At 48.1% G+C, this 11,765-nt stretch overlaps 1 protein-coding gene across 2 annotated transcripts; it reads right to left on the bottom strand.

Annotated features, from left to right (window-relative positions):
* Positions 1-994: 994 nt before the first annotated feature.
* LOC146341949 (sulfotransferase 1C2-like) lies at positions 995-10,848 on the bottom strand. 2 transcript variants are annotated; one of them, XM_084805303.1, is made up of 8 exons: positions 10,762-10,848; positions 9,448-9,622; positions 9,175-9,303; positions 8,981-9,078; positions 7,936-8,062; positions 6,904-6,998; positions 3,823-4,003; positions 995-1,444 (listed from the first exon to the last, which is right to left on the bottom strand). In XM_084805303.1, the coding sequence occupies exons 2-8, from the start codon at positions 9,617-9,619 to the stop codon at positions 1,332-1,334; spliced, it is 915 nt and encodes a 304-aa protein (XP_084661429.1). In that variant the 5' UTR covers positions 9,620-9,622; positions 10,762-10,848; the 3' UTR covers positions 995-1,331. The 2 variants fall into 2 exon arrangements, with proteins under 2 accessions (XP_084661429.1, XP_084661430.1); XM_084805304.1 differs by lacking the exon at positions 10,762-10,848 and adding an exon at positions 9,764-9,843 and having other exon boundaries at positions 1,159-1,444.
* Positions 10,849-11,765: the final 917 nt, after the last annotated feature.

Here is an 11,765-nt window from a genome sequence, read left to right on the forward strand (position 1 = left end):
CAAAAGGAGGACCCAGTGTTTCCCTTTCTGGTTCATAGCAACCCTAGAAGCAGCTGCAGGTGCAGCCATCACATAACCTGAAAAGCCTGTCTCGCTCCACTTCACCTTTGGACTCCAAACATGCTAGAAAAGTTGGAGGAATCCATCTGAGGGGTGTAGCTCGCTGAGGTTTCATCAGCTCAGCCCCCTGGATTCTGGCTCACTTTCTCATGAGCTGGCTCAACTCAATCTGCATTGAGTCAGGCAGCTCATGGATTTTGAGGCTTTTAAAAATTTGCATTAAAAGCAATTTGTGCAATTTGTGGCCATTATTTGCAAAATTTGTGCAAATTGTGGCTGAAATTTGTGCAAATTGCTTTTTAAGTGAATAAAACAAACCCTTGGAAAAGTTCCTGGATTTTGGGAAGAAACCCACAACTCGGTTCACAAATGCAAGCCAAGTCAGGGGCACCGGGGAAATTTGGTGAGCCCAAAAGGGACTGGATCTCCCGGCGATAGACATCTTTAAATGCCGGAGCAATCTGGGGAGTTTGGCACATATTTGTTGGCTCAGATCCTTGGACTTTGATTCATTTTCCATGGACTGGCCCAACTTGGTCTGCAGTGAATCAGGCCAGTTAGTGGATTTTCCATGTTTTTTTATTTGCAGAAATTACAGTTGCAATATGTGCAAATTTATATAGTTTGTGCAAATTGTGCAAAGACCAGCCACAATTTGTGCAAATTACACAAATGTCAGCCACAATTTACACACAACTCTATTTGCACAAATTGCAGCTGACAAAAAAAAAAGACCAACACAAAAATTCCTCAGAATTTGGGAAAAACCCGCAGCTTGGCTCACGAAGGCAATCCAAGTCGGGCAGGCAGCAGAAGTCTGTCAAGCCACCAAAGGGCTGGATTTCCAAGCAATGGCCATCCCTACCTAAATTATGCAGAGACTCTGACTGCCCCACAAGTTAGATTTCCACCCTCCCCTATCCTGCCCCCCTACCTGCTTTTTGTAACAGCTCTGTGTGTACAGGTGTATGCTTTCCACTCGATGCACTATCAGGTCCAATTCATCCTCACTGCTGGCTTGATTTGTTTGGTTCTTTTTCTTATCATCAAAGTGGGAATGATGGAGAGTAAACAAGAAGGGGCAAATCCATTTGTTTTGTCGAAACACATTTGCAAGTGCAAAGACCTGTAATAATAATTTAAAAAGCCCACACATACAGTTTGGTTTGGCTGGCCCTTGCTTGTGGGGGCCGGCCTCATTTTATTACATGCAGTTAAAACCAACACTCCACAAGTACATTCTCCGGAAGATGAGAGGCCTAGAGGGGCGCTTAGAGCTGTGTGCGGAAGGTCAGGCCACTGCCTGCCAATGACCGGGCACAGACGTCATCGAGCCGTTTCCTTTGAGCCTCCGTGAAGTGCTCCTTCCAGTCCCCGACAGTGCCTGTAGGCAGGGAAACCAATCCAGGGGAAAAACCTTCAACAATCTAAGGCTGCGATATTTAGGCAATTCATCAGTTAGATTCATTGAATTAAAAAACCTTTTTAAGCAACAAAAAAGTGTGTGTGTGTGTGTGTGTGTGTGTGACCCAAATTGAAGTTGTAAATCATGGGTGTTGAACCTCTTTCACTCCAAGGGCTGAATCCCATTTCAGAGAAGCTCTCAGGGGCTGCATTCCATTGGTGGGCAGGGGCAAAGGCAAAAGGGTGGGGCCAAAATTCCAAACATGCCAGCATATTGTAGTTTAAAGCTCTTACTGCCAGAAACGAAGCCTTAGGAGAGGCATTTCAACCTTTTTGAATGGGGGAAAAATAGCACAAAAGCCCTGAAACCACCAAACAACCATGGCTGGGGGGAAAGAGGGTGGTGCCAGGGGAAGGGGGTGTGGCCCTCTGGGGAACTCTGGAGTTCTGGATTGGGACCCAAGGCAGGCTGGATTTGGCCCTTGGGCCTCACATTCTGCACCCTTGTTTTAAAAACTGCTGTAGGCAAGCACCACCTTGAAAGAGAGATTCCCCATTTCCTTTCGGATCAGAAAGGATGCATCTCCTAACGATGCCCAGGAGCTTCTCTGGCAGCATGTGAGGAAAGTTTAACATCTTTTCTTCCTGCATGCTGCAGTGCCAGTCCTGATCAGGTCTCCAGCAGTTACCACAGAGACAGACCATGTCCCAAGGGGCTGGTAGTTATATATTTGGGCCCTCAATAAATAAATAACGACCTGCCTCTTGGCATGTGGTCTGTCCCTTCGGTGATTGTCTTGGTGGATGCTTTCCAGTGTCTTGTGTTTGCTGTTTATTTTTTAAAAGAGACATGCGCTGCCAAGCCACATGCTTAATGTCATGTGTAGTCTGGCTCTCAGCGTATGGCTCTCTTCCCCGTAATGTACAGCTGTAGGAATGTTCCCTATGGACAAGCAGGGTTCAGTAAGGCACCGTATTGATTTTCAGAGGGGACCCCCTCAACACAGCTTGAAAACCAATAGGCTGTCTTATCTGGGGACGGGGCGGTTTTAATCTTCCTCTGCCACGGAGTGACAGCTTGCAGCGCCGGTGCAAGCCATCCTGCCAGGTGAGGCAGGAGAGCACACATGCACCAGGGCCCCCCAATTGCCGCCACCCCATCATCGCCATGCCACCCCCTGATCTCCGTTCCCATCCTCAGCCCTCACTGTTGCCACTTTTGCTCTCTGCCCTCTGCCTTGCTCTGAGGATCTTCTCAGAGAGAGCCAGAGGGAGGGCTCTCTAAAGAGCCAAATCGGTCACTGTGGCCGGCACAGCTGTTCGGAGATCCAGCCACGGCCAGGCCCAAATGCCTGGCTCTGAGCCAGGCATTGTGGGAAGGGTTTCCCAGGAGATCGCCTGTACCACAGGCGTTCTCCTGGGACACCCCTCCCACAATGCCTGGCTCTGAGGAAGGACCCCCTCAGAGCCAGGCATTTAGGCCTGGCTGGCTCTCTGAAAGCTGTTCAAACTTCACAAAAGTCCTCTTTGGAATCCTCCACTCAACTCATTTGTGAATCCTCCACCCACCTCACTTGTTGGGCAGCCCAGCCCACCCTCTGAGTTGCCATCCAGAGTGTCATCAGTAATCCCATATACTTGTTGCTTGGGGTGGTTCCTGGAGCATCAGGGAAGTGCAGTATCTGGGATAGTGGCAGAGACCACATCATACAAGAGGGAATTATATGGGAGCCATTACATGGGTGGGGGAAGCAGATGGGTCAGGGATATAGAGAGGGCTGGCTGGACATTTGGCAGATCAGATGTTGCTACACTTGTGTTGCCAAATGACGGGAACAAAAACAGAATGGTCTGCCCCTGTGCATTTAACAGCAGCTCAAATTTTATTTACTTTTATTTATTATTACATTTATTTCCTGCCTTTTGTCCCTCTTGCAAGGAACCCAAGGCAGCTTACATGGTCCCCCTCCTCTCCATTTTATCCTCACAACAACCCTGCAAGGTAGGTTAGGCTGTGTGTCAGTGACTGACCCAAAGTCACCCAGTGAGCTTCATGGTCACATGGAGACTAGAACCTGGATCTCCCAAGTCCCAGTCCAGCACTCTAACCACTACACCAGGCAACACCACACTGGCTCTCAGAAATAAGCAGGTTATGTTTTTCACGGGATGGCGATGAACCTTATCAGCTGCTAATATCTACAGATCAAGCTTCTGTTAAAGGCACCAGAGTGGCAACCAATATGAAGCTGGCAATCTTAGACATCAACCAGCTACTGATACCCAGGTACGAGGTCCTAGAGGCCCTCTCAAAGCTGGAAGCAACTGTCCTGACTTTCTGCTCCCTCTTAGCCCTACCTTTTCTCATGAAAGGAGAAAAGTCTTGGTCTATGAAGCAAGGAGGCACGGTGGTGTAATTAACCATTGGGTTTGCTTTCATGCTCTCAAACTGCGTGTGCTGCACAATCCGGTTCAGAACTGGTTCTGGGAGCTCTATGCCCAAGAATTGGGCCACCTTCCGGATTTCCCGGGCTGGGTCCTAGGGAGTGGGGGGGGGAGTGAGAGAAAGCGAGAGAGCTTTTCAACACAAGGCTTTTATTGTGCGCCCATCATTCCCTGCTCACTGTTGTTTATAGTTTTTGTAGACAACAATGTGACCCTCCAGTTTTGCATCTGTTTGTAAACAGCACTGTCACCAAGTTTTTTTTAGAGCAGGGGCAATGGGGTTGTGAAGGTTTGAAGCCTACAGAGGCAAGGAAAAGGAAAAGATCAGGCCTAGAGACCTGGGTTTTTGCTGGGAGGGGGTATCCCTGAAAGGAGTATTTTTATTTTCCCAGTTAAGTTTCACTTTCATTTCCCCAGTTAAGTTTCATTTCTTCAGGTTTGAAGCAGTACTTTAGATTTTGCAGGAGGAGGGTATAAAAACAGAGTCAGAAAGACAAGAGCAGTAAGAGCAGAGTTGGGGAGACCAGATCCTGAAGAGGGAGCAGGAAGAAGCAGCCTGGAGAAATCTAAGTACATCTAGAGTAAAGGAACTTGTGTTTAACAACTTTTATTTTCTCTTAATGCTTTTTGTATCACTCAGCTCTATTGTGTAAATACCTTTGGTTGTGATTTGCTCACTTTAATTTACCAGTAAACTGTTGTGGTTAAACCCTGTGTCTAGAGTGTCCATCACCCCCTGCCTACAGCCTGAACCCCACTTTATTGGAAAGGGGAAGGTAAAAGAAGGTAGGTGGGACTCTTAAGGAGGCAAGAGATCCTTAAGGAGTTGCTCAGGGGGTTCAGGCGGGAAGGGGAACCCTGATGGTGAAAGAAAACACTGTTTCCACTTGTGTATTTGTGCTATTCTGCTATACCACAGTGCCACCTAGAGGTTAGGTAGCAGAAAAGCAGGAAAGAAAACACTGTTGTAGTGCTGGAAGCTCAGTTCTACAATAAAACCAGACGTAGATGCAGTGGATTAACAGCCTCGTGTAGAAAAGCCCAGAGAGATAAGGCTGTAGATCAGGAGGATTCTGGTCATTTGTGACTTGGAGACCACCCTAAAGAAGTTCACTGCATTTGTTTCTTGCCCTTTTAGGTCACTGCAGTCAGAAGCTCCCAGCACTGAAGCCATTACTTGGCGCAGTTCTAGCAGAAGTGTTCCTTCATAGGGTGCTTCTAGACAGTGGAGCAGCTAGGGCCAAAGTCCAAAGGGTCCCCAAGTGACCTCCTAGAGAGTGGCAGGTGATGGAGGCAGGGGTAAATGGATCCAGCTTCAGCCCCTGGGCTGTCATGGCCATGGAAGCCCACTAGGGCTGATGCTGGCCACCCCAGCACCCTTTAAATTTTGCGCAATATTTTATCGTCAGGGGGCAGCCGCCTCAGCACGGTTACAAATGCTCGTTTTTAAACGTTATCCTTCTCCATGACAAAATGGCACTTGTTCCCAAATAAATGTGTTTCGCATCAGGGCAGCAGAAACACACTCCAATTTCTTTCTGTAGTCATGGTGATGATAAGATGTAAGTGCGTTTAAAAAGCAGAACTCCACATGCTCAGAGGATGTCATTTGAGAGACAGAGAAAAAAAAGGGATTGATTTGTAGGGTGGCCTCTTAAGCTTTGCCAATAAAGAGGAAATGGAGCACTCAAAAAGAGGGCAGAAGGGGATGCAGATCAACACAAGATTTGCATATGCTAATGTCTATGTGTACATGCAAATTTAGAGATAATTACTAGAATTCAAATAGAAATAGAATACATCTCATCCTAGTGGGGAAGACTGTGACCAGGGCTGGTGTCAAGGGTAGGCATGGTTGGGCACCTGCCAAGGGCCCACACCCCAGCAGGGGCCCACTTCTGAGAGCTCTCTGGACTCGCTCCTCCTCTTCACCATTGCAACCTGCATGCTCACCTGCCTCTCACTTTCCCCCAGACAGTGGTGGTGGTGAGAAGGAGGAGCAGCAGATGCCACGGCCTACTTGCTCAGTGGCTTTATGCCTGTCAAGCAAGCAAGTGGTAGCAGTGATGAGAAAGAGGAGGAGCAGCGGGTAACAACAGCAGTGAAAAGGTAGACTCACTGAGGGAGGGGGCCCATTGAGGGTGTCTTGTCCAAGGGCCGTCAAAAACGTGGAGCTGGCACTGACTGTGTCCAAGTGTTCAGTCTACAGCCCAAATGCTAGCTGTTCAAGTCCCCTTCTCCCCCTTCTTATGGTTCTTTATCTTTAAACAGGACTTGGACTGGACCACCCTTCAAATAGAGGGCACCATGAAAGAAAGGGATGTCAGAAGACAGCACTTCAAATAGATGACTGTGCTATGTAAAGTAGGACACAGGGTCACCCTCTCAGATTTGTGCTTCTGTATGCAACAAGATTTCTCAAGAGCTACAAGCCCCAGAGTTCCTTGTGTATAGGACGGTGGGAGGGACAACTGGTACGAAGGAAGAAGCACCATAATAATTAGGAACACTGATCCCAGGGACAATGGAAGCCAGTGCCTCTGGTAGCATTCACAGACCCAAAATATACGTGAGTAAATGTCTAGCACAGACACAAACACCAACACATTACTGTGATGTCAGGGCTATAAAGACAAATCATGAGACTGCATGTATGAGATAGGGTTGTGGTATGTGTGTGGGAGGAGGCCCATGCTGCAAGTTTGCACTGCCCCCCCAGCGGAGGCTGTTGGCTCCAATGTCAGTGGGGCTGTGAATCCACTCTGGGTTTCGGTCAGAACCAGTCAGAACTCTAAAGGAGCTCTCCAAGGCATGGAACCTATTTTGGGCATTCGGTTCAGCATCTTGGATAGCTCCTTTAGAGTTCTGAGTGGTTCCAACTGAAACCCAGAGTGGATTCACAACCCCACTAACATTGGAACCACCTGTCTCCGCTGCTCCCCCCCCCCCACATGATGCTTGAGCCCTGTGTGTGTGAGAGCAAGAGCTACTTGCCTCTTTCATGTCTTCATAAAAGAGGTACAGAATCGGGTGGCGGTCCTTGGCCTCCCACCAATACTGAACATGGTCAAACCAGGAGCCCCAGGCAACTGCAAAGAGAGACACAAGAAGTGGAAAGTGAAGTGGATTCCTGATTCCTCACACCTCCCTCCCTCCCTCTCTTAATACAACCTTCCCCAACCAGGTACACTCCAGATGCTTTGGACTTCAGTGCCCATCAGCCCCAGCCAGCATGGCCAATGGTCACAAATGCTGGGACTTGTAGTCCAAAACATCGGGGCAGGGGCACCAGGCTAGGGAAGGCTGCCTTAATATATAACAGAAACAAAGGTTTAATGTTTAGTTGTTCATGTGGATTTGGATAGTGCAGGCTGCTCCTGAAGGAGGAAGTTTTCTCCAAAACATTGGGCAGGCAAAACACACAATAATCAGGCACTGTTGTGACTTTGTCCCTTGTTTTTCTTTTCATGCCTTAATACGCACACACCTGTAACTTTTCAGGGTTGGAAGGCAAACGGTGTAGGATTTGCAGGCTCGCATAGCTGTTCCTTTCCTCACAGGGTCCCGCTAACTCCCTCCCTGTTGGTATTGCAGTTAGGGATGTTCGAACAAGGGATGTTCGAGTTCACTGCCATTCTCTGAAGTGCACTTCAAAGCCCAGTTTGGCTTACTCCTGTTTTCATTTGCCGCCTGTTTTTCAGTTCATTCAAACAGGAAAAGTGCAGATATCGAACAGGAAAAGTGTTCCAAACGCGCATTTTTCAAACGAAGTTGAAAGTTTGGGAATGTACGAACATTTTTTGAAAAAATGCGCTCCTGTTCATGTTCCGGGTTACGAATGGGGCAAGTCTGGATGATCTGAGGACTGATATGACATTTTCATACACCTCTAATTGCAGAAGGCCCCATTCCCCCTCAAATACATGAAGACTAAGCTCGGGGATCCTGGCCCAGTCTCCCGGACTGAGAACGTGCCTTAATGTGGTATCTCTTTTCTCCTGCTTTTCATTTCTAGCTTCCACTCACCCTTCCCCGCAATGAAATTCTCCAGAAATTCATCCCAGTTTCCAGGCTCTGGCATCATCTTGCTCATGTGGTGGAAGTAGAAGTAAGAGACCATGTTGTCCTTGGCATTCCTGGCCATGTAAATGATCTGTGGAAATACAGCATCAAGAAAAGAGAACCCAGGAGCCCTAGCTCCAAGATTTCACTCTCCACACCCCTACCATTTCTCCTCCTCTCCCATTTTCTTTCCAGTCCTTAATTTTTCCACAGTAGGGTGGGCAAATTTGGGAGGTCTGAGGGCTATTTTTGCCCACCGGATGACTCCCGCGGGCAACACCTCCCCCATGTGGCACTGAAAAACAAGGCGTGTGGAGCAGCTATGGAGTGCCACAAATGTGTTTGAAAATCTTGTTTTCAAGCTAATTTTGACCCCTTGGGTGCTCCGTAGTAGCTACAAAGTACTAAGAAGGTGGAAAATATTTGGAAATTGCCAGATGTGCTCACATTCAATTTGCACAACTTTCCCAGTTCAATTCTGCTCAAATTTCCTAATTTGCACAAAATTTCCCTGCAAACCGAAAGCCCCGCTTTAGTCTATGGAGGACAGTTGTGCAAATTAGGAAAGTTCTGCAAATTTGGGGAAATTTGTGTAAATTTCCATTCAATTGCTGCTCAATTTGCACAGTTTTCCCATTTGCACAGAGCAAGCAATGACAGCAAATGCGAACAGGAATTGGGCATGAGTGGTGAGACGATAGTCGGAGAAGCCTCGCGATCTCCAGCGTTGCTCATTTCCCCCTCCCAGCAGTTATCAAGCTGCTTAAAAATTGCCTGTTTTATCATCCGTTCAAATGATTTCATACATTCCGAAGCAGAACCGAGACACTGCAAGACTGACCTTTGGATTAAATTAAGCTCACGGTTGGCACATGTTCAGGGGATGCTTCCCTTCTGTAATATTTTCACATGTTCCAGACTTCAGCCAGGAAATGGAAAGAGCTCCCAGATCAGAACCTTGACTTGGATTAACCCCTGTCCTCCCATCAACCACACTCGTTGTCCTCACCTTGCAGTTCTGTTCCCAGAAGGAAGGGGGCACAAGATGGACCGGGAGGTGAGATTTAAGTGTGCGTGGAGAAGGCATTGCCTCCGCCTCTTCGAAACCTGAAAGGCCAGAGGGGAAACAATCAGGCTCACATCGAGTAAAAGCCTCCCTTTGCCCCTGCCCATGATCTCCTTGAAGGAGTGCTTCCTCCTCACCTGTGGGGATGGGTTTTGGAAGGCACATCTCTATGAAGGGCATCCGTTGGTAGATGGGGGCCCGAGCACATTTCTGTAGGTCTCCTCCCTGCTGGATCATGTCCACAGTTTCCTGTATCCAGGTGGTCCCTGGTGAGGAGGGGAGTTGGTAGAAGAGGCATGGAGAGCGTACAATTCAGCCAGTGGCCTGCAGCCCCCCTTCCCCCTGCTCCATAACTCCTCCTCCATGGTTCTCTTAGCTATGCCCCCCATTTCTCCTCTAACCCCATTTACCTGCTTTGGGGTAAGTGCAAATAAGAAGGTCATCAGGCCGGGCTTTAAAATCCCATATAGCGTCCCATTGCTCCACCGTGTCCTTGATCAAAGGGACGCCCTCAACCTCTACCAGCTTTGACCGCTTGACAGATTTGGGGTCCAAACCTTCCAGTGCGGACTGAAAATCCATAATCTGGAGCGGGAGAAGCAGGGAAAGTATTAATGGGACAGTATATTTGCTCAGCCTCGCGTCCCTAAGCTGCTACTAGTGCTCCTGCCCTATTCCCTCTGGTGCCACTTGCTGGCAGTAGAATAAAAGAACACGCCCACTTACCAGGTCTTCACTCCCCTCTCAAACTGATGTCTGTTCTTTCCTCTGCCTGTCTGTCTGCCTGTCTGTCTGTCTGTCTGTCTGTCTCTTGCTTCCTGAAGTTAGTTCATGACTCATGGGTGTGTTTGTGAAAGAGGCAGAGGTGTGTTTCTCTCTTGGCTAGCATTTTCTCACATGCTACAGCTGGGCATTTAGCCAGGGCTCTCCCCTGCGTTTGCTGTATATGGTTCCTAATGGGTTGATTCTGTGACAAGATGTGTGTAGTGTGTGTAGTGACACACACACTCATTCTATGCATGAGTGTGTGTAGTGACAGCGCATGAAAACCACTGGGAGACCCGCCTCCACTTCTGTTAACCTGTTAAAGCAGACATCTTTGCAGAGAACCCTGGTGTCCCGCCTGATAGAGTTTGCCCTTTGCCCAACCATAGATGAAGACAGCAAGGGCAGGGCCTCTGTCCAACGACCTTTGGTTGTTTAGAGCAAGGAACCCTGCCAGCCTGTTTACTGCTGGGACACAGATGTTCATGAACCAGTACTGCCCCAAATTAAAAACAACACCCAACTGGGATCAAATCCCACCTCTACTTCAGGCTTACAGCACAATCCTAAGAACATATGAAGAGCCATCCTGGATCAGACCAAGGGTCCATTGAGTCCAGCATTCTGGTCACACCAACCAGCAACCCATGGGAAACCCACAAGCAGGACATTTTTAGGACATTCAGAAATATGTCCCACAATATCCACCAGGGCTTACACCCTCCCTGGTAAGCGTGTTTAGGACTGCAACCTTAATATACAGCCTTGGTTACTTCTGGACAGAGGGCTCCTAACACTACTAATCAAAAGATGTTGGACAGTTATTCTTTTCTTCCTTTGCTGGTTTTTTTTTTCTGGTAAGGAAACAAGGTGGAAGGAGCAGTGGGAAAACACAGAAGGGTCACAAATTGAATACCGTAAAATTCCGTGAATGAGGCTGAGGGGTTCTTTTTTCTTACCGTGGAAAATCCACTACGAAAGAATAGCTGCACGATGTCTTCTGATTGCTAGCCCAGGTTGCTAGCCCTTCCATCTGGAAGTACCCTAGAAGCCAGGCCTGGCTCTCGGATAAATAGTGTGCTGGGCTTTTGCAATGTTCTGTAATGTTGCCAAGTAGGGGGGACTGTGTGGAATTGCAAAACTTAGTGAAGTAAAGCTCTATTCCATCGATTTTTATTTAGGACAAATGACATCAAACTGGCAATTGAAAAAACAAACATACTTTAATGGAGAGGAGTTCATTTTTGCAGGCAGTCCCTGTAGAATAACCTGTAGAACTTTAGAGAGAAAAAATTAAAGGTGCAGCTTTTTTTCATCCTACCTCACTGCAGGCAGTACATTCAAACCACTTAGGATGCAGTCCTATGGACTACGCCCTCGCTGCTCAGAAGTCCCTGAACTCAGGGGCCTCCAGCCTGGCTGGTCAAAGCCGGCTGGGCAAGAGGAGCAGCAGAAGCGATCTTTGCCTCCCCGTCCTCCAATCTCCTTTATTTTTGCTAGACGGGCTTTTCAGCCGATCTAGCAACGGTGCTTTGGAGGGGGAGGGAAGGAGGCTGGAGGAGGCTCAAGATAAATCGTATCCTGGCCTCTCCATTCTCCTCCCCTCCCCACCTACCAGAGCACCCTCTTTTGGTCCTCTCTGAGGTCAGTTTTCTGACCCCAGACAGGCAGCTGGCATTGTTCTTTCCGTGCCAGCAATGAGGGGTCGGATCTCCAACTCCCCCTTCCGAGGTTGGAGTGTTGCCTCCAACCTCAGAAGGGGTTTTCTGAGCCATCCTGTGGTCCCTGGAATGCTCACCCAGCGACCATAGGATTGGTCTCTTAGAGATATTTTTAAAAATATAAGTGGTATATAAATTTATTAAATAATAAAAATTCAACAGACATTGAGCCAGAGAGCTTACCTCGGCTCCCAAAATAACTGCCCAGCTCACCCACTTTTAAGGACAGCCCTGTTGGGAAT

This window comes from Heloderma suspectum, chromosome 6 (assembly GCF_057233095.1).
Source record: "Heloderma suspectum isolate Gila_16-S chromosome 6, 16-S_ref, whole genome shotgun sequence".
NCBI lineage: Eukaryota > Metazoa > Chordata > Lepidosauria > Squamata > Helodermatidae > Heloderma > Heloderma suspectum.